The sequence below is a fragment of the Pteropus medius genome, unplaced genomic scaffold, assembly GCF_902729225.1.
Source record: "Pteropus medius unplaced genomic scaffold, Ma_sr-lr_union100, whole genome shotgun sequence".
Lineage (NCBI taxonomy): Eukaryota > Metazoa > Chordata > Mammalia > Chiroptera > Pteropodidae > Pteropus > Pteropus medius.
In genome coordinates, this window is record NW_024340692.1 from 1,146,439 (window position 1) to 1,169,524 (window position 23,086).

The 23,086-nt window shown below is 37.5% G+C and overlaps 2 protein-coding genes across 8 annotated transcripts in view; one reads left to right on the top strand and one right to left on the bottom strand.

The window, feature by feature from the left end:
- Window positions 1-175: 175 nt before the first annotated feature.
- Window positions 176-14,419, bottom strand: LOC120603522 (uncharacterized). Its single transcript, XM_039864070.1, has 3 exons — window positions 13,893-14,419; window positions 3,003-3,076; window positions 176-235 (listed from the first exon to the last, which is right to left on the bottom strand). Exons 1-3 carry the CDS (start codon window positions 14,365-14,367, stop codon window positions 176-178), a joined length of 609 nt encoding a protein of 202 aa, XP_039720004.1. The 5' UTR covers window positions 14,368-14,419.
- SLC24A2 (solute carrier family 24 member 2) overlaps window positions 14,145-23,086 on the top strand; it is a 209,346-nt gene continuing 200,404 nt past the window's right edge. For 6 of the 7 annotated variants that reach the window (XM_039869301.1, XM_039869352.1, XM_039869427.1 and 3 more), the window contains exons 1-2: window positions 14,145-14,283; window positions 16,059-17,146. In XM_039869301.1, coding sequence (XP_039725235.1) covers window positions 16,214-17,146 — 933 coding nt within the window. In that variant the 5' untranslated portion in view covers window positions 14,145-14,283; window positions 16,059-16,213. Of the gene's footprint in view, window positions 14,284-14,344; window positions 15,008-16,058; window positions 17,147-23,086 lie in introns of those variants that run through there. The other variant, XM_039869341.1, reaches the window with a different exon arrangement.

The following is a 23,086-nucleotide window of genomic DNA, read 5'->3' on the forward strand; positions in this document are numbered from 1 at the left end:
ACTTTACGGAAGGCAAGATTTGAGTTCATTCTCCAGAAGTCAAGTTACAGAAGAGAAAGTGCCTGAGGAAACCAAGTTAAACTCATCTGTAGCCGAACAGGGACATGGGAAGTCTAATTACATTTCCTCAAATCGTTAAAAATTAAGAGACCTAGAGTTTCTCTTTCTTTTTTCATTATGGCTCTTCCAGTCCTGTTGTTTCTGATGATGGCTCCTGCAATTCAAGACTGGGAACCTGTTTGATTTTAGAAGAGTCACAGTTATAAGATTGTAAATGAGTGAAAAAAATTGTAGAGTATCCCTCCGCCACTTTTATAGAAAATGCTGTATGGATGAGGACTCTTACAAGAGTCTAGATGACCCCAGTTAGCCTCTCTGCACACCTTCAATTCTACTTTAAGTTCCTATGATTTTATGTTATTTGAAAATGACATACTATAATTTATTGGAATTACTGCTGGAATTCAGCAGTGTTTTAGAGCCTAATGAAAGAACATTCACCAATTGTAGTAAGTTCCTAAGTTGCCTAGTCCTTCTCCATCAGTTTCCACCACTCCGGGCTTTGACCCTTTCTTAAAACAATTGTGATTCATTGTTCCTCTCTCTTGAATTGCATAATCAATCCACTACACAATAGACTATATCAAGTAGTTCCATAAAGGAAAACAAAGAGAAAAATAATCCAGACTACACTGACCTACTGGCATTAACTGGGCAGAATAAGAATGAAGAATGCGCTTTGCCATTATATTTTATAAAAATCATCCTCGTCTTTGAGCGTGTTGTGTGTTGCTTAAAAAAATTAAAAAAATAAAAATAAAAAACAGAAATAGTGAAAAGGAAATGGAAAATTAAAATGGTCCTAAGGTAACTGATAATAGACCAAATGGATCAAGCCCTTTGAAATCAGTAAGAAATCTATACCTGTTTGTACTATCTTTTTGGCATAAGACAATAATAGTATCTGAATAGAGGCTCTCATAAATCTTTCTTTCCAACATGAAGGAAAGATTGATTAGATACAGGGTTGGTCATCACTTAGTCTATATCTGTACCAATGTAGACATCCTAACTAAAAACCCCATTTACTTGAATTTAACACTGTATTTCTCAAAGTTAGAGGGTCACAGATCTCATTTTTTTAAGCATCATCTTTTAACATTGTAATGAATTGGTGTTGTCCTGAACTCACTTTGGAAATTTCCAGTCTACACAGCATGATTTGGTCAATCATCTTGACAGAATAGTTACTAAATCCTTCTTCAACTCATAGCTAGCTTATAACAGGGTTTAAAAAGGTTTGTGTCTTGAAGATTACTTTCCTCTAATATAAGTTGGGATAGTTCATAGTTTAACCTCAGCCAAATAATTCTGAAGACATATGTCGCAGGCTCCCTCTTTAACTTCTAAGTGGTACAGATGTTTGGGGTTACAGGTAGAATATTCTGTTCATGAAACAAAAATGTGACATTTCCTCTCTTTCTGTCCCAACTGCATTCTTCCTGTTCTGAAACCAGTATCCCTGACCTTGCTTCCACATTTTATCAGCGAACTGTGGGACTGATGAGTAAGACAGTGCAGACGGGCATAAATATGATCTAAATCTATCTCATCACTTAAAAAAAAAAGGGTCATCACAAAGAAACAAACAATAACCAAATATGCAACTGATACAGAATTAGCAATGCTGCCTTTTCCATTATGCTAGAGTATTTTTAATTTGTTGTGTATCATTGGCAAAGCGTTTGCTTCTAGAATTGCTAACACTTTTAATGCATACATTCTTCTATTCTGAGTTTAGCAAGGAAGAGCAATAATAGTTTGAATGGCATAACTTGGCCCTAAATGGTTTCTTTATTTAAAAATCAATAACATTGTTTCAGAAGAAAAATAAATATTTGGCATGTTGATAGTTTGAGATTTTTTTCTCAGTACCAGAAGTCTTTCTCTCTTTTTTCTTAGTTTTATAAAACACTGAATAAATTTTAAGACATTGTATCTTTCTAATTAAAAATCATTTTTAGAATTCAGTTGGGGAAATAAAAAGCCTATGAATCAAATGTAATTGAGAATCCAGTGACATTTGTAGCGCTACAATTGTTCAGAGTGATTTGATTTCAAATTCATTTGGGGACATGCTTTAAAAATGCATGCTGTGTTTTTCTTCAAGTTTCAACATAGATTATAAGTGGCTCTGTTTTATGGTTTAGCAGAGAGGAAGTAGTTCGGATGGAGGAAACAGTGAGAGAGTGAGAGTGGTAGAGGAATTTTTAAAGAGGCATAAAAATCAATAGATTTGATTTTTCACTCAGACTTCTCAGTGAGAGATATGACAAGGGGTCCTTGAATGGTCCTCTCCTTGAGCAACCAAACCAAAATATATAAATGTACTTGATGTAGCTGGTGACGAGAATTCATACAGTTAGGCTTATGCCAACCATTCAATGTCTTCTGCTTGGCTTTTTGGCTCATAGGTCAATACCGAAATCTCCAGAGTCCTTGTAATGTCCAGTTAGGGAAGGGAAGGAGTTTAAGTTCAGTGGGTCTGGATCACAACCGCACTGCAGAGCTGATCAGAGGATTCTTGTGGGGCTGCAATAGTCCTCCAAATAGTAGACTCCTGGGAGGGCTAGTTCATTTCATTCCATCCTGACAGATCCTAAGATAGTTGGGGGTTGAGGTTGCAAATGGATTATTATGGGGCCAATTCTTAGCTGTGTGATTTGAGACAAGTTATTTAACTTTTTCTAAGAGTCAGCTTTCTGATTTGTAAAATGCAGCTACTAATACCTATTTCACAGTGTCATGGTGAGAATATAATGAACAAATGAATATCAAAATCCAGCATACCTAGATCCACTGAGACATGGCGGAGGGAGAGATGTCCTCACATCTCTCCCCTTGAAACACCAATAAGCTGAACATCTAAAACTCAACAAAAAAACACCGAAACTGCACACCAGCACATTGGAGCATGGGATTTGCGCATAAGAGCTACCTACCAAGAGTCCAAATCGGGTGTCTGGTGGTAGGCTGCGAGAAATAAAGAAGCTGCCTCTCACAGGTCCGAAGCTACCTGTAGGAGGAGGAGGAGACGAGAAGGTGAAGTGAGCTCCCTGAACAGTCCTGCCTGGGAGTGCTGTGAGCTCCATGCGGCCGGTGGCAGGGCCCAGTCATCAGGACAGAAAGCAAAGAAGCGGGACATGTCCACAGAGAAACAACAGTTGATTTTTACCGGCCTCAGGTGCAAAACCAAGGCTGAACTGCAGACCCCAAACCCCAACCCAGAAGGCCCCACCCCCATATCCTGCGAGACTGAACACCACGGAGTCCCAGGGGAATCTGAGCAAATGCTGTGAAGACTGAAGCTACTTCTCTCAGCCTCTGGACTCCCTGCAGGAGGAGGGGGAGGGGAAAAAGTGCTGTAGCTCCCTGAACAGCCTTGCCTGGCAGTGCTGTGAGCTCCACGCGGCCAGTGGCAGGGCCCAGTCATCAGGGCAAAAAGCAGAGAAGCGGGACGGGGCCACAGAGAAACAACAGTTGATTTTTACCAGCCGCGGTAGCAAAACCAAGGCTGAGCCACAGACTACATCCCCCAACCCAGAGGGCCCCTCCCCCCATACCCTCCGAGACCTATCACTGCGGAGCCCCAGGATAATCTGAGCCAACGTTATCAAACTATCACTAAGACTGACAGGGACCGAGACTGAGAGTAGTGAGCGTGATTAAATTTCTACATGAAAATTTTAAAAAAACAACATTATTTAGGCTTTATATTAAGCAAGGATCCAAAGGCTTAGATGCCCCCTACTGGAAACCAAAAGAAAAGCGCCTGCTTTGTAGCAACCTAAAGAGAAACGGTTATTTAATCTTCTTTCTAGAAAAAAAGGCAGAATAGACTTTTCTATTAATGTTCGGGTGGAGAAATAGTCCACTAAACACCATGAACAACCAAGGTGACAAGCCATCTCAGAAAGAAAGAGAAAAAGCTACAGAAAATAAGCTTATAGAAATATGCAACTTAAATGACAGAGAATTCAGGATGGTACTTCTGAAAAAACTCAGTAAGTTACAAAACAAGTCATAGTAACAATTTCAGGAATTGAAAAAACAACTAGAGGAGCAGAGCAAGGAGATCAAAACCCTCAAAAAGGACAGAATAGATTTTCTGGAGATAAAAAACACACTGCAAGAGTTGAAAAATGAAATAGCGAGCTTGGGAAATAGAGTCGACCAAATAGAGGAAAGGATCAGTGATATCGAAGACAGAAATCTAGAAATAAATCAGACGGAAGAAGAGAGAAACCAAAGAATAAAAAATAATGAAAGAGAAATTCAAGAACTAGCTGATACCATCAGGAGAGGAAACATTAGAATAATGGGCATTCTCGAAGGTGAGGAAAAGCAACAGGGACTAGAAAGCATTTGCAGACAAATAGTGGACGAGGATTTCCCAAATCTAAGGAATGAGCTGGAGTTTGGAATTCAGGATGTCCACAGAACACTCAATTATCTCAACCCTAAAAGGCCTTCACCAAGACACATTGGATTAAAATTACCAAAAGTCAACGACAAAGACAGAATTCTCAGGGCAGCCAGGGAGAAGAAAATGGTAACTGATAAAGGAAAATCCATTAGATTATCATTGGACTTCTTGGTGCAAACCTTACAAGCCAGAAAAAATGTAATCAAATATTTAAACCATAAATAAAAAGAACTACCAGCCTAGAATAATGTATCCAGCTAAGCTCTCATTTAGATATGAAGGAGAAATTAAGCCCTTTCCAGACATACAAAAATTGAGAGAATTCTCTACTACAAGGCCTTCACTACAGGAAATACTGAAAGGAGTCAGCTCAACTAAAAGAAAATGACAAAAAAAAATACATAATTAGGAGTAGGATGACTATCGGACAAATAGAAGCAGAGAAGTGCAAACTACTAAGAACAGGGCATCATAAGCTTAAACAATAAGAAGACAATTGCTATATAACAAGATAGTAATGAACGTCCAGCTTACATGGGGACAAACTGAGACAACAACGACTGAAAAGGGGAGGATTCAAAGATCCAAATTTGCAAAGGGAAATGGAGAAAAGGCACACGCAGAAGAAAAAGGACGATGGTATATATATATATATATATATATATATATATATATATATATATATATATATATACCTATTCTTTTCATATTCGTAATGGTAACTACACACTGAAGATTCAGAACTGAAGTGTATAACATAAAACAAGAAGGACGAGAGGGAAACCCCACAAAAGCCAACCAAAATAAAGAAAACAGAAGCACAAGGACAAGGAAGCAATGGAAACACCGAACTACCAGAAAGCAATGACTATAAAATGACTATTAGAAGAACTCATATTTCAATAATCACCCTAAATGTAAATGGACTGAACTCATTAGTAAAAAGGCACAGAGTTGCAGAATGGATCAAAAAACAAAACCCAACCATACGCTGCCTCCAGGAGACACATCTCAGCTCCAGAGACAAATATTGACTCAACATGAAAGGGTGGAAAATGATATTTCAAGCAAATGGCATTCGGAGAAAAGCGGGAGTGGTGGTACTAATATCAGGCAAAATAGATTTCAAAATAAAAAAGGTAAAGTAAGATACTGAAGGGCACTTCATAATGATAAAGGGAATCATGCACTAAGAAGACATAACACTTATTAATATCTATGCTCCCAATCAAGGAGCCCCGAAATATGTAGAGCAATTACTAACACAACTAAAAGGAGAAACAGACCAAAACACTATTGTATTAGGGGACCTAAATACGCCACAGTCAGACATGGACAGGTCATCCAAACAGAAAATCAATAAGGAAATAATATCCTTAAATGGCACATTAGACCAACCGGACATAATTGACATATACAGAGCCGTCCATCCCCAAAACGGCTGCTTATACATTCTTCTCTAGTGCACACGGAACACTCGTAAGGACTGACCACAAACTGGGACACAGAGATAGTCTCAACAAATATAAGAGGGTTGAAATCATACCAACCATATTCTCTGATCATAATGATTCGAAACTAGAGGTCAACTGCGGAGAGAAGTCAGGAAGAACCACGAATACATGGAGATTAAACAACATGCTACTGAAGAATAACTGGGTCACAGAAGAAATAAAAAGAGAGATCAAGAGATACAAAGAAACGAATGATAATGTTAGTACAACATATCAAAACCTTTGGGACATGGCAAAGGCAGTAATAAGAGGAAAGTTCATATCATTACAGGCCTATCTCCAAAACCAAGAACGAGCCCAAATAAACAACCTAATGCTTTATTTTAAAAAACTAGAAAAGGAAGAACAAATGAGGCCTGAAGTCAGCAGAAGAAAAGAAATCATCAAAATCAGAGCAGAAATCAATGAAATTGAAAACAAAAATACAATAGAAAAAAATAAATGCAACAAGGAGCTGGTTCTTTGAGAAGGTTAATAAAATTGACATACCCCTGGCCAGACTCACTAAAGAAAAAAGAGAAAGGGCACAAATAAAATCAGGGACGAAAGAGGGGAAATTACGACTGACCTGCAGAAATACAAAGGATCATACAAGAATACTATGAAAAAGTATATAACACCAAATTTAATAACCTAGAAGAAATGAACCAGTACTTAGGAAAATACAACCTTCCTAGACTGAATCAAGAAGAACAGGAAATTCTAAATTGACCGATCAACAGTATGGAAATTGAAACAATCATCAAAAACCTACCAAAGTGTAAAAGTCCAGGACCAGATGGCTTCATCAGTGAATTCTACCAAACATTCGAAGATTTTATACCTATTCTCCTCAAACTCTTCCAAAAACTCGAAGAGGAGGCAACACTTCCCAACTCAGTTTATGAGGCCAATATCACTCTGATACCAAAACCTGGTAAAGATAACACAGAAAAGGAAACTACAGACCAATATCTCTCATGAACACAGATGCAAAAATCCTAAATAAGATACTAGCGAACCGAATACAGCAACATATTAAAAAGATTACACACCACGATCAAGTGGGCTTCATCCCAGAGGCACAGGGATGGTTCAACATACGCAAGTCGATTAATGTGATACACCATATAGACAAAGTAAAAAATAAAAATCATATGATCATATCAATAGATGCAGAAAAAGCCTTCGACAAGATATGGCATCCATTTATGATCAAAACACTTAACAAAATCAGTATAGAAGGAAAGTACCTTAACATAATAAAGGCCATCTATGACAAACCCTCAGCCAACATTATTCTTAATGGTGAAAAACTAAAAACCTTCCCTCTAAGATCAGGAACAACGCAAAGCTGTCCACTATCGCCACTGTTATTCAACATAACATTGGAGGTCCTAGCCAGTGCAATCAGGCAAGAGAAAGATATAAAAGGCATCTAAATAGGAAACGAAGAAGTCAAACTGTCACTATTTGTGGATGACATGATTCTCTATATAGAAAACCCTAAAAACTCCGCAAGAACACTACTAGAAACAATAAACAAATACAGTAAAGTCTCTCGATACAAAATCAACATTCAAAAATCTGTAGCGTTCCTATATTCTAATAGTGAAGCATCAGGAAAAAAAAGTGGAAAAAGTAATTCCTTTTACAATTGCAACCAAAAGAATAAAATATCTAGGAATAAATCTACCAAAACTTGTGAAGGACCTATACGGTGAAAACTATAAGACTCTACTAAAAGAAATCGAAGAAGATAAAAAGAAATGGAAAAATATTTTGTGTTCTTGGGTTGGAAGAATCAACATAGTTAAAATGAACGTATTACCTAAAGCATTATACAGATTTAAAGCAATCCCCATCAAAATCCCATCGGTATTTAAGAAAAAAAAAAATAAAACAAAAAATCATCAGATTCGTATGGAAAGAAAAAGACCTCGAGTTGTCAAAATCATCCTGAGAGAAAAGAACGAGGCCGGAGGCATCACTCTGCCCAACTCCAAATTATACTACACAGCGACAGTAATCAAAATGGCATGGTATTGGCAGTAAAACAGACACACCAAAACATATAGTGGAGAGAGAAAAGCCTTTTTGATAAATGGTGCTGGGAAAACTGGAAAGGCACCTGCAAAAGAATGAAACTAGACTGTTATCTATCATCACACACCACAATTAACTCAAAATGGATTAAAGACCTAAACAATAAAATGCATAGAAGAAAACATAGGAACTAAACTCAAGAACCTTGGACTTAAATAGGATTTTATGAATTTAACCTCAAAGACAAGGAAAGTAAAAGCAAAAATAAATGAATGGGAATACATCAAACTAAAAATCTTCTGCTCAGCAAAAGAAACCGTGAACAAGATAAAGAGACTACCATCCGATTTTGAAAATATATTTGCAAGCAACATCTCCAATAAGGGACTAATATCCAAAATACACAAGAAGTCATATGACTTAATAACAACAAAAAAAATCCGAACAGATACTTCTCCCTAGAGGACATACAACTGGCCAACAAATATTTGAAAAGATGCTCAACATCGCTAGCTATTAGGGAAATGCAAATCAAAATCACAATGAGATACCATCTCACACCTGTTAGAATAGCTATAATCAACAGAACAAGTAATAACAAATGTTGGAGAGGATGCGGAGAAAAAGGAACCTTCATGCACTGTTTGTGGGACTGCAAGTTGGTACGGCCACCATGGAAAACAGTATGGAGGTTCCTCAAAAAACTAAGATTTGAACTACCATATGATCCAGCAATCACTCTACTGGGTATTTACCCCAAAGACTTGAAAATCCATATCTGAAAATATATTTGCACACTGATGTTCATAGCAGCATGGAAGCAACAGAAGTGTTCCTATGATAGATGATTGGCTAAGGAAGCTGTGGTACATATATACAATGGAATATTACTCAGCCATAAGAAGAGATAAAGTTCCCCAGTGTCCTTGGGCTGGGCCTTCCTTAAAAGCAATATCACCTTCTCGACAGGTTCTTTTGGGTACTTCCAAATCCACTTTAAAAAGGCGAAAAATAAATCCATTTATAATCTATAAGATAAATAGCATTATGGAATATCATCACCAGTATGTTAATTAATGAAACAAAATGGAAGAAATGTTTATTTATTTGTGAATCCTAGAAGCAGAATCTAGATTACAAATTCTATGTGAGCAGATTTCATTTGGGGGATCAAATTTTATTTAGTATCAGTCTGTTATACCTGTTTATGAATCCTCACAATGCGGTACACATTGGGAGCACTCTAAGGGATACAGAAGTGTGGACAGTTAAATCGGTCTTTTTTATACGTGTACTTAAGCTCATCTATTTAGCAATCATTCAGAAACCAACCAATATCAAAAAATTATTTTAAAAATAAGCCAAAGTTTATTCAGAGAGCATTGAAAATTTTAAAATAACTAAAAGTACTTTCCCCAAAATATAACATCTTAGAAAAATTATTTTTGGTTATTCAGTAGAGGCTTCTTTATATATATGCATGAGACTGGGATCTAAAATGTACCCACATCTACACCATAATGAATCTGCTGTTTCTCCAAACTCTTTACACCAGATGTGAAATTGTTAGACTACTTCATACAGGAAAGCTATCATTTAGAGTCGAAGGACAGATAAAGAGCTTCCCAGACAAAAATAAGCTAAAGGAATCAACACCAAGCCAGTATTACAAGGATTGTTGGAGGGACTTCTTTAAGAAGAAAAAATATGTATCAAAAACATGAATAAAGAATGGTAATAACTACATATTTATCAACAAGTACCTCAAATGTAAAAGAATTAAGTGCTCCAATCAAAAGATAGGGAAGCCGAATAGATAAGAAAACAAGACCCCTACATATGCTGCCTGTAGGAGATTCACTTCAGATTAAAAGACACACACAGACTAAAAGGAAGGGATGGAAAATGATATTTCCTTGATAGACCTAGAGGGTATTGTGTTGAATGAAATCAGATAAAGAAAAATAAATATCACATGATTTCATATACATGTGAAATCTAAAGAACAAAATAAACAACAAAAAGAGAAACAAACTCATAGATACAGAGACTATTTTGAGGGCTACTAGATAGGAGAGGGTTTGGAGGGACGATGAAAAAGGGCAAAGGGATTAAGAAGTACAAATGGATAGATAAAAAATAGTAATGGAGTTATAAAGTGTGGCATAAGGAAAATAGTCAATAATGTGGTAAAAAATATGTAAGGAGGAAAAAGGGTACCTGTTTTCATGGGGTAAACCACTTTGTAAGTTATATAGATCTCTAATCACTATGTTGTACAACTGAAACTAATATATTATTGTATGCTAACTATAATTGAAAAAAAACTCATTGAATTTTACAATGTAAATATGAGAAGCCAATTGTTCATTATAGTTCAATAAAATTGGGGGGAAAAGAGCAAAAAAATAATGAAAGAAAATAATATATATACAGAAGCTCTCAAAAAAAGAAGGAAGGAAAAAAGAAAGAGAAAATTAAAAAGCCTAGAATTAAAAAAAAGATGGCGCCTATAGGCTAGAGCAAGGCAGAGAGAGAGCCCAACATGGCACCCACCAGTCCCTGACCCCAAAACTGTGTTAATCAGATGCCTGCCCCTCAGGGCAAAACTCCAAGACAAGCAAATGGGTTTTTCCCACACAAACTCCAAGAACATCTCTGCTGGTCACTTCTGCTCTGGGCCCTGAGGGGGTGAGTCTGGGAGCAACCCCTTTAAGAGCTGTTTCTCAGATCGTCACAGCTGTGGGTCTCATGGATGCAAGCCTTGTTGGTTTTCAGAGCTAAGTGTTTTGGGGGCTTCTTTCTCAGGTGTAGATTTTTAAAGTTAGGGGTGCCCAATGTGGAGTTCAAACTCTTAGATTCTCAGGGAGAAGCTTTGCGTTTTGAGTTCCCTGGTGACTGTGGGTCACTGCACCAAAGGTAGAGCTTAGGCAAGATTGTGTCGCAGCCTCTTCTACCTGACCTAGGAGCGGCTCAGCCAGTGTTTTCATGTTTTTCAGAAGAAGTTGTTTCCTCTACAGCTGTAAATGCAGTGTTTTCTTGGAACAGGTGAGTACAGATTTCTTACCTCACTATCTTGAATGGGAACCTGGTTCATTTTTCCCTTTGATTTATATTCAAAATCTTTCTTAGCTTGAGTATGACCCCATACTTTTTAAAACTCATTATTATTTTTAAATGTTATTATTTTTTTAAATGCTCCTCTCCAAAATTACAAAAAGTGCCTAACAATCTTAACTAATAATTATCAACGACTCCTATAAACTCTATGTTCAAACAAATCATCCAGTTACTAGAAGGGTAAATATGATGTTAACTACTTTTTATACATATGCAGGTAACCGAAAATAAATATATATGTAGTTGGCTCTTTAATAATAATTTATACAGAGAAACCCATTGATTACTTAAATGTCTTAGCAAAGGCTACTGTTTGATAACTCATCATTTGGTGGTAGTAAATAATCTCATGAAGCTCCCTTTTTCTTCATGACCAGGTAGTAAATACTGTGAATCTAGGAGACCTACAAGTGTTATTCAACTCTATTGCTTTCCTGTTGTGTGACTTAGACAAATGATAGGCCATGTTTTTCTTCATTACTATGATGATGGTATTTTTAGCCTTCTCATCTGTCATGGCCATTGAGTGCCAAGTTCAGCTGCCAAGTCTTCAGCCCAATGTGCCTCTTATTGAGATGGTATGGAACTGTGTGTCAAATACTACTAGTCACACATCTAACATTTGTCTCCCCTTCTATATCACCAAGAGAACCCTGATTTTATAAATGGTGATGAATAGCACAGTTAAAATATTCTTTATACTCCCTTGCAGCTAAGTATGACTATATAACCAAATTGTGGCCAATGAAATGTAAAGGAAGTTTTGACAGAGTGTCCCTTCCTAAATAAAAATGAAAAGCCTAGCAAGGAGGCCTTCAGCCTTTCATCCTTCATTCTTTCCCTTCTTTCTGCCTGGAACAGAGATGTGATGCCTGAAAGAGGCAACCATTTTGTGGTTATGAGAATAAAAACCATATATTCAGGAAGACAGATCAAAGGATCTGGGTGCCTTGATGACATCATGGAGCTATTGCATAAACCCTGGAGAGTCTGCATTCAGACTTCTTTTTACATGAGAAAAATAAACTCTTACTTGGTTAAATCATCAAGGATGAGTTTCTATTAAATGCAACCAAATACAAACCCCAACCAATACAAACTGCAGATTGATAAGGTCTTCATCTGTGCCTTATTCCCCTTTCCATCAAGTAGAGACTTAGGGTAATCTCTGGGTTTTAAGGGAAGTTAGCTGGATAACATTTATAAAGATCTTAAAAGGAGGAGTGTGACGTGGCTATATGAATATATATTTTAAATATGTTACAATCTTTTTCTTTTAAGAAGAACCTTGTATACAAGATCTTCTCCCCACATGTAGCCAGAGGCATCTATTGCATCAGGGAAGATTAGGATGGTTAAACTAGGAAAGCAAAGGCAAAGGCAAAGTAAAACTAAAGCCTAAATGGTTACCCTGAAGTCCAGTTTGTATAGAAAAGGCACAATAAGTGCATGATTGTTTTGTTTGTTAAAAAGCTTCAAAATGAGTTCATTCCCTCTTACCCACCTACAATGACCAATCAAGTTGCTTTAGAATCATTAAGAATTTGTGGATATAATCACATTTATGTGTTTGAAACAATTGCAATGATAAATTTTTGATGCTAAAATTAACTAATTCTTGCCTAGTGGGAGCCTATTTGAATTGGTTGTTTAGTCTTTTTGACACAAGCCTCATCATGGTTGATACTTTCCTTGCTTTCTGTTAATACTTATAGATAAAATGATATGATGTCTGGGAATTGCTTTAAAATGATGGCCAAGGAAAACGGGGTATGAAATGAAATTGGCTATGAGTTTATAATTGTTCAAGCTGCTGATGACCCCATAGAGATTCATTATACTATTCTTTTACATTTCTATATGTCTGAAATTTTACACAAGAAAAGATAAAGATTTAAAAAAAAAATGTTTAGCCTATGACTTCCAAAAGAGGACCCTGAAATTTGTAGCAAGACAATAGTCTTAAATGGCTGGCTCTGATGAGAGGAAAAGAAATTTCCCCGTTCCCACGGCTTCTCTTGACACATCAAGAGTACGTGCAGAGTTCTGAATACAGAAGTTTACCCAAAGTCAAAGGTAATGAGCTTCCCAGATATGACCCACGTTCCCCCAAGTCCCAGGAAGGCATGAAAAAAAACCCTCTCTAAGTGGAAAACAGGAAAAGAGTGGAGGGTAAGGAGAGTGGAGAACCTATACTGAAAGTCCCAAAGGTTTCTCATGGAACCTTTGGAAGTTTTGGTGGTGGTTGCACAAAGCTGGGCAAAAGGGGCTTCTTTCAAGAATCAGTTTGTCTTGTCTTCTCCCACTCTTTGGCCAAAATTCTTATTTCTAATTTCCAACAAGCCTGACTCACTTTCCGTGGCCAAGGGCTCTTTCTCTGAAGAAAGGGTAGGAAACAGCACTGGGCTGGGGGAGTCCAGAAGCCATCAAGTGAACTCTGTGTGTGACTCAAAATGAAACTCTCTTGGGTCTCATGTTCATCACTCATGAAATGAAAGGTCAGCCTGCAAGACTAAAGATCCTTCAGTGTCCCAAACATCCAACCTGAGACTCCAGGAAGAGACAGCCTTGCAGGCCTTCATGCCTCTTCACTGAACGACTCCTCCACCTTTAAACATTACATCACCTCCTAAAGAAATATGTGACTGTTGTCACTTTTGCAGATAATTGGAGAGGAGGTGCCCAGCATAGATGACACCCTAAATTGGCAGCACCCTCAGTCTTTGGGAATCAGGCGCGTCACCGACCTGTACGATTTCTCCTCTCTGTCCTTGCTCGCCTGCAAATCCTGACCCCGGTCCCCACTGCGGAGAAATCTCCTAAGAGACGACTGCCAGCGTCGCCTCTGCGCCCAAGAGGCGTGGAGCAGAGGGAGCGGGAGCTGAGCGCGCTGTAGCCACGCTCCCGGCGCAGAGTCGAGAGGGAGGGGCCGGGCAGTACCAGAGGCGGCGCGCGGAGCTCGCCGCGGCTCAGTCTCCTCCGGAACCCAGCCCTGGCGGGCGAGAGCAGCGGCGAGCGCGAGCGGGTGCCGGAGTCCGGGCCTCGGAGCGGGGAGGCGGAGGGCCAGAGAAGGCTGTGGACCGAAGCGCGTACCGCGCTCGGACCCCCGCCGTGTCCGTGTCCTCCAGACAGATTCCAGTAAGTACTGGCGGCCGAGTCTCTGCTAGCCGCCAGGCTTGGTGGCTGCACTGGTCGTTGTCTCCAGATCCTGGTTGCGCGCATCCCGCTGCTCCGTCGCAGGCTCACAGGTGGCTCCGTGGTGGACGTGGGTGCCCCAGGCCCCGCAAGGAGTTAGCCAACTCCGTTCCCGGGCGCGGTTTCCGAGCCCCAGCTTCTCCCTCCCCAACTGCCTTTGCTTCCGGCTTTGGGTGGAGGGCGCGCAGAGGGGCGCTCCCCTTTCCACCCCACCCACAAAGGATTCAGGGAGATGCGGGCCAGGCGCCTCCCCAAGCTACATCCCAGATCCTGGCTCACTAATGGGATGTCTGTCCTTTAGTTTTATTTTCCTATTAACCCACCAGGGAAAGTTTGGGACCGTACAAAGCAAAGTTGGGGCGCGGCTGGGGGTACACTTCTCCAGCGGAGGCCGCGCTCACAGAGTGGAGTGATGGGTTTATAGGTCGAGCCCGGCTCGGGCTGGAGCTGATAGTGCACCCTGGGAGTTGAGTTCGTTTCTGCCGATTGCCCCGGCCCAGCACTGTGAAAATCTCCGGAGAGCTGTGAGTCGCTTAATCGTTTGTGCTCAGTGTAGACAAATGCCAGCCATCCTGGAATCTCTTTGACGGGTTCAGTTTATCTCAGGAGTCAGCAGCATCTCAACCTGCTTTGACTTATGCTCTTGCTCTGCAAACCCGAGCTCCAGGTAATCTCAGTGTTTAACTGGCGTGTATTTAATTAGCTTATTTTACACCTGAGGTGATCTCAGCGAATGTCTCTAAAATGAAATCATTAATATAGGAAAAAAAGTGTTTTTAAAGAAAGTTATAAAGAGGATTCTTCAGAATATTAGCTGTGGTGTCTATGTATTTTACTTATCTCCTCTGTGGGATAGAGAATGAAAACTGCTTGGCCATCTAACCTACTATAAGAGTAAGTGTTGGGGCTATTTGGGGCAGAGTTGGTGGACAGAGGTATTGCTGCAATTTGCATATTGTTTATGAAGTATGCATTTGGTCTCTTGAAATAGCCTATTTGTTCGGAGTTGTTTGATTTACTAAATTGTCTACTTTAAATGACTAAAAATTGTTTTGTAAAAGTGAGCTTTAGCTGAAAACAATATTTAGATGTTCAGGGAAGACAATTTGTTAATGTCACTACAACATTCTTTTGTAAACTTAAATTTTTCAAAGGCTACTGTATAGGAGAAGCTTTGCATGAAAAATAAGATCCTGAGATCTTTAAGTGTTCAGGAAAAGAGTGCTACCTCCTCCAACATTCAACCCTTTCCAAATGAAGATTAAATCAGAAAAGTGTGCCTGCATCTGGAATTACCTAATTGGACTAAAAGAAAACATAGTGAATAATTGTTGGTTGTCAAGTACTTCTAAAAGAAGTGGCATCTTTTTAACATTGGGAGATTGTCTGTTACATGATTTAAGGTGGGATAAACTGATAGACTTTCATCTATAAAATTTTAATCTTTATACACATCTAACCTAATATTGGATTTACCAAAATGTTTGTGTTTATACGTCAATTATTGTAAATGCCTACGATGTGCCACATTCCACTCTTAGAACTTCATGTGTTTTAACTCATCCTCAAAGCACTCCTTGGTATAAATGCAGAGGAGTTAAGTAATGTACCCAAAGTCACACAGCTACAGGATAGGACTTAATCATAGCTAAAAAGTTCTTTTTGTGAAAAAGACATATGACTTTATGATTTACTAATCCTTGTTTTTTTTTTTTAAGCATAAATGTTGAAAATATTTCCTGTGAAGTATAAGAATCTCTGATTGTGGAAGTGCCTCACAAGCACCATTAACCATCAAGTGAGGCAAAGTATGAAAGAACCATCTGGTTGAGTTTACAATTAGAAGACTACCACATCCACCAGAAGACCCAGGATGGATCTGCACCAAAGCAGCACCATCACTTTCCTTGAGAAATGGTGTTCAGATAAGTCACCATCTGGCTGCAGAAGACATTATAATATCAGGAAAAAACTGAAGTTAATTAGAATCTTAGGCCTTTTCATGGGCCTGGTAGCCATTAGCACTGTCCCATTTTCAATCAGTGCCTTTTCTGAGACAGAGACATTGAGCGCAGGAGAGGCCAGTGGTGCAAGTGGCCCTAGGGTAGCACATGGTTACCTTCAGAGAACTCTCTTAGATTTAAATGACAAGGTTTGGGATTATACTCCACAGCCACCTCTTCCTCAGGAAGGCAAATCTGAGAATAGTACAGATCATCGTGCCCAGGGAGACTATCCAAAAGACATCTTTTCCCTGGAGGATCGAAGGAAAGGCGCCATCATTCTCCATGTCATTGGAATGATCTACATGTTCATAGCCTTAGCCATTGTCTGTGATGAGTTCTTTGTTCCTTCTTTGACTGTCATCACTGAAAAACTGGGTATTTCTGATGATGTGGCTGGAGCCACCTTTATGGCTGCCGGGGGCTCGGCCCCAGAACTTTTCACATCTCTCATAGGGGTATTTATTGCTCACAGCAACGTTGGCATAGGCACTATTGTGGGCTCAGCAGTGTTCAATATCCTTTTTGTTATTGGCATGTGTGCTCTGTTTTCTAGAGAAATCTTGAACCTGACATGGTGGCCTCTCTTTCGGGATGTGTCCTTCTACATTGTTGACTTGATCATGCTGATTATATTTTTCCTGGATAATGTCATCATGTGGTGGGAAAGCTTGCTTCTCTTAACAGCTTATTTTGCCTATGTGGTATTCATGAAATTCAACGTCCAAGTAGAAAGATGGGTGAAGCAAATGATAAATCGCAATAAAGTCGTCAAGGTGACAGCACCAGAAGCCCAAGCAAAGGTTGGTGGTGATAGTTGTTTATTTAATGTTCTTCTTGACCATAGTTCTAAATTATTGTGTTTTTGAGATATGCTGTTTTTTAATGTGATGGTCGTTGGGGTTGTAGTGAATAGTAGGTTGCTTTCTTCTGTAGTTCTCTTATAGCCAGGCTAACATGACAGTAGAAAAAATAATATGGGAATATTCTTGTGAATGTCTACTATGTTCTCAAGCTATTTGCTTCAGACTAAAATGTTAATAAATATAGGTTACATAAGCATCCCAGAGCAGACTCAGCAAACAAAATAATTTGTCTCTTATTTTCTGAAAGTAGGCATGATGATTTTGTGAGCAATTTCATTTTCATGGGAAAGTGTGTGCCTAGAAGGCTGTTTTTTCTTTTTAAACGGGTACATGACAATTATAATGAACTGTTTCTTTAAAGATATTTAGGGAAGAAAGTTTGTGTGTGTCATCGAGCTATACCTTTAAGTCAGCAACCTAAGGCCTAGCAGGACAGGTCATTAGAATGGGTCATGGCTATTCTTCTTGATCCATTCAGTAATGCTCCAGAGCACTCAGCCAGGAACTGATTGGGATCCAGCGAAGAGAGTCACTGGCAAGCTTTTCTTCCTGCTTCTGTAGCTTGATGGCTCATTTTGCATGCTGTGATAAACCTGACTCAAAATATTTTTACAGTAGCACTTGAGGGAATTTTAATGACAACACTGGCCATCCTACTACTTAGATGGTGGTGAGCAAATTGGTAAAGAGCTTAGAAGAAATTGATCTGCAAAGATGTAAATTATTTTTTTAAATATTGGATAAGCAACATCAATAAAATTTTATCTTTAGTATAGTGATGCAGTTCTGATTTATATCCTAACATTGAAATGTTATCTCTGCATGTGATTTTAAACAGAAAACCAAAATACATATGCAAACTTCATAGTAGCATCTGGGAAAATTCTCATGTATGCAAAAACAGATGTTGAATGAAAGGTGAGTTATTTTGTCCAGAATAAAAAGAAAAAAATTATATTAGTATAATTCCTTTATGGTCAAGTTTGATGGCCATCCATTATTTTATAGTAGCCATGAAATGGAAGCAAAGTGCAAAAACAAAAACAAAAAACCCCACCAGCAGTATTTCTATTTAGGACATGCAGAAAAGAACTGCTTTATATTGTATTTTTCTAACGTTTCACTCAGCACATGGTTGTTAGAAATCGTAGTACAAAAAAAAAAAAAATCACTTAGTAATATATATGCAAATAGGTATTCAGATGTGATAGCTGACCGTATATTCTTGAAGTTATGACAGGGTCATCACTGAAGCCCCTCTCCCTGCTCTAATTTTATAGTTAAAAGGATGACTCTTCAAGCTCTCTCCTCAAGCCTGACTGCTAGTTTGAGTGGTTTGCATTAAAAGTCTATGTGTTTATTCCAATTAGAGTGCTGAACAATTGCCAATGGAAAGGCATATTTTTAGAGGCAAGGAAATGATTTGGTGTCTTACAAATATCCTGGGCATATCAAGGGTAAAAATTCTTTTCGAGAACTCAACACTTTTCTTTTGTTACACCATAGCGGAACTTTATTAACTTAGACACAGAGTCAGCTAAAGGTTATATTGGCAACATTTATGAAAAAGGAATTCTCAGAGCAATCCAATGATGTATTTAAGATTGCAGGGGGAGTTTGTATTCTGATTTAGGGCGGGGGGCGCAGGGAGCTGCTTTCATGAATTTGGGAATAACTTTTTAAATACAATTTACAGACAGTATTTAATCAATCATAAGCCATTCATTAAAGTAGCTCTAGCAGGATTTTTACATACTATATTAGGTGATTGTTATGTCATTTTATGATAAATTAAAAGTCAGCAACTTAGGCTGACATTCCTTAATAGTTGTTATTTAAATCCATAATTTGGTGCTATATTTAATACTGTACAATTTTTAATTTGGAAATTCTAGATTTACTTAATTAAAAAAGGAAGATTATATTCATGACTATTCTCTGATTTTTCTGATTTTTCCCTAAAATGTATTTATTATATTATTTTCCTTTTAGCACCAAATAGGTTTCATTTATCCCTTTTAATTATTATTATTTTTTGGTATTCAATAACTAGATTGAACTATAAGTATTATGGGAATAGAATTTTTAATATAGCTATGTCTTGTTTGGTTTTCCTCAAAAATGCTAGAACACAGTTATACATTTTTAGGCGGAAAAGTGCATAATGATGTGTGATTTCTTCAGGAAATTTCACCTTGTCAATTGTACTTTTGAATTATTGCTGAAAAAAAATTCCAGCAATTAGTCTTTATCATATGCCTAATTTCAGAATCTTATGGAAGTTTTGCTCCCCAAGCACTGAACATAAGGTGTCCCAAAGAGAGATGAGTCCTGGAGTGCAGCCATCTAATTCTCTGATTTGAAAAGTTGATTTCTGGCTGTGTACCCCACCTTTCTTATAGAAGTCGATGCTTCTGACATCTTCAGAACACTCAGAAAAAAAGACCTAAGCCAAAACACAGCCCTCAGCAAAGTCTTCATAGAGAGGAATGTGCTACCATAAATTTAGGAAGCACTAAGCATGTTTTCTTAGTGGCTTAATGCAAAGCCATCTCATTGTCTTATTTGCACAATTATGGGGCATGGGAGTTTGGGAAAGTGGAGGGAAAATATTGTAGATATTCTACAAATCATCGGAGGTTCTTGTGAAAAATATCATCAACTCTGCTGGACTCTATGCAGTAAAATGTCTTTGAAACTACTTGCTTCATAGACAAGTTGAAAATCTTAATTTGGTTCTATTATCGATGATGTTTGTCATGGGACAACTGCGAAGCATGTAAAAATGTGAACTGGCATTTTTTTTACCTTTAGTTAAAGTAATAGTTTCTCATCTCATTTAATTGCTCCATCTCGTGTGCATTTTTTATTTGTTATTATTATTTTTTAGTAGTTGTATTATCTTTTAAAAAAAGTCGTGTAATGTCATGACACGGTAAATGTCCAGGGGTTTGACTCAGTGAAAAAGGTATTATCGCCATGTGTATAATAAGCCTTATGACCTCAGAGAAGTCACATAAACTCTCTGAGCCTGTTTCCTAATGAAAATAGTAGTATCTACTTCATAAAGATTGGAAAATTATTTAAAAAGTGAATGTTAAACAGCTAACATAGTCCTTGGCAAATGTGGGTTGTTTAATAAATGTTAGTCTTTTTTTTTTTTCTGTTCTTAAATGAAAAGAGAGTAAGAATAAATTTGAGAGTTTCAAAACATTTCTTGAAGATTGGAATTTACCTTAACAAATCATTGAGTAAAGCAGGCCATTTTCTCCCTTAGAGGCATATAATATTTGCCATATTATAATATTTATAAGCCCTAGTTCACATACAGTGAATATATGGAGGCCAGATATTATCGTAAACTCCAAGGAAACCTCCAAATGCCTTTGTTGTTCTAAAATTTTACTGTGTAGAATTTTGCTTGAAATAAGTAGGCCATTAACTGAGGTTTAGAAAGATCTATGCTAAGCAGAGATTTTTGTTTTTTAAAGTATTTTTATTTATAAACGATTAGGATTCTCATCTAAAAACATCACCATAGCTTGTTAGGAATAAATTTGTATCCTGCAGGATGTGAAGCAGTGGAGTTTCAGGGCATCCGCACATTTTGCTATGCGCCTGGCGGACTGCTGAGGTCTGTTGATCTCTTATGGTGCTAGGCTGTCATTGGCCTAGAAAGCAGCTGTCCATGGTATTTAACTTCTTCTTGGACTTGGCACTGTAATCTGACAGCAAGTCAGCCCAGTTCTAATGAAGGGAAAGGTCTAAATAAAGATGCTTAAAGCTGAATAGTTGAAGAAGAGCAGGCTACTTAGTGATTCAGGTATGCCTTGCTTTATTTAGTTTGTGTGTTCCTGAAAAGTTGTTTGTGAACAGAATTTTTTTCAATTCCAGTTGTTATTAATGTTCATGAGAAAATCAGAATTGAAATAATATTATAAACATTCTTATATGGTGAAGTATTTCTTATAAGGTACTAAACTACAAATAATTTTATTAACACTAATCTATAGTCCCAAGTATGCTTAAGTCACAGAATATAAAACTGAATTTTTGTTCCCCCTCCAAATCTAGAAAATAAGTTAGTAAAATAATTGTACAAACTTCAAAGAAGGTACAGTAAGATCCTCCTTGTAATAAATAAAAGGATAATATTATTTAATAGGCTTGGAAATTCTCTATCCTTCTCAAAAGAAAAATTTAGGCATTAAAATTCTTAACACACTAGGTACCTGTGAATGTAGTGTGTTTATTTATTTAGGGATACAACATGGCACTATTTTTCTTGTTTTGTTTCCCTCCACTTATATTAAAAGCAAACCCGTCAGTTACTTATTGCATGTGATTCAGAGAGTGAACAAGGTGTTTTGAGGGAGCCAGAAAGCCCACTGGATTTTAATATACAGAGTTCAGATTCCCTTGGCTGTTCCCTTGTTACTCTGGTTTCTCTAGCAAGAGATGACCTAAATGATGTGAATCTTTCTGGCAATGTTGAGAGGAGGAGTTACCCCTACATACCTTCCTTCCTCCTCTTCTCCTTCTCTCCTCTGTCCCTTTTTCCCCCTCCCTCCCTTTTTTTAATGGTAAAACCAGATAATTTATATTTTAACTTTAACAAGAAATCGGATTGTTATGTTAAGCTGCTCTCTGGCCATTGAGGAGATAAGTAATCTACAGTGTGAATTTGACTGGATTAGTTTTTCCATACTTTGACCTTCAACCTTTTTTTGTTTTAGGAAAGTCTCTGGTAAACAGAATACAGTGGCATTTTCTTTAATTCGGTTTGACAATCATTATTTTTAACTGGAAAGTTTAGTTTATTTACATTGATTGTGATTACTGTTACATTTGGATTCTTTTCTATCATGTTATTTTATACTTTCTTCTGATCTTTCTGTTTCTTTTTATAATTTTTCCTTGCCTTTTTTTTTGGATTGAGTTTTTACTAAATCTGTTATTGCCATTATTAGCTTGGAATTTATATACCCAATTTCTTTACTTTTAGTGTTTACCCTAAAAATTTTATGTGTATATTTAACTCAACACAGTATAAAGTTAATATCTTTACACTCCTGCTAAACAACCCAAGACCTTAGGACATTTTAATTCAATCACCTCTCCCCAATTATATAAGATTTGAAGTCCATGATTTAAGTTCTACCTTCATATTTTGTAGCAGCTTTATTGAGGTATAATCTTTACTTTTTTAATCCTACAAACTAGATATTGTCATTATGCCATCAATTTTTTTGATTTACTCACATTTTTAATCACTTTTTTCCTCCTCATTCCTTTTCTAATATCAGACTTGTTTTACTAGGATTTTTTTCCTTTGCCAATTTACATTCTTTATAAGTTCCTTTAGCAAGAATCTGTTAATGGTAAATGCTCCTGATTTTTATTTGCTTAGAGATGTGTTTTACTTTTGTTCTTGGAAGATAGTTTTGGTGGGTAAAAAATTACTTCTTATCCCATTTTAAAAATAATACCTTACTGTCTCTGACTTCCATTTTTGCACTTGAAAAGACCACTATCAGTGTAAATATTGCTTCTTTGTAAGAAATCTGCCTTTTTTCTTTGACTGCTTTTAAAGTTTTTTCTTTGTTTTTCCTTATGCTAGGTCAGGTGTGGTTTTCTCACTTATTTATCCGCTATTTGCGATTTATTAGGCTTTCTGAATTTGGGCATTAGTGCTTCCCACCAATTTTGCCTCTACCTCACTCTTCCTATAATCTTCTAGAATTCTGATTAGATATATGTTGTACAATCTCAACCTATTCTTCATGTCTTTTAACTACTCTTCTTTTTTTTTAATCTGTGTTCCTCATTGTGGTCATTTCTTTATAACTGCCTTCTAGTTTCTAATTTTCTCTTCAA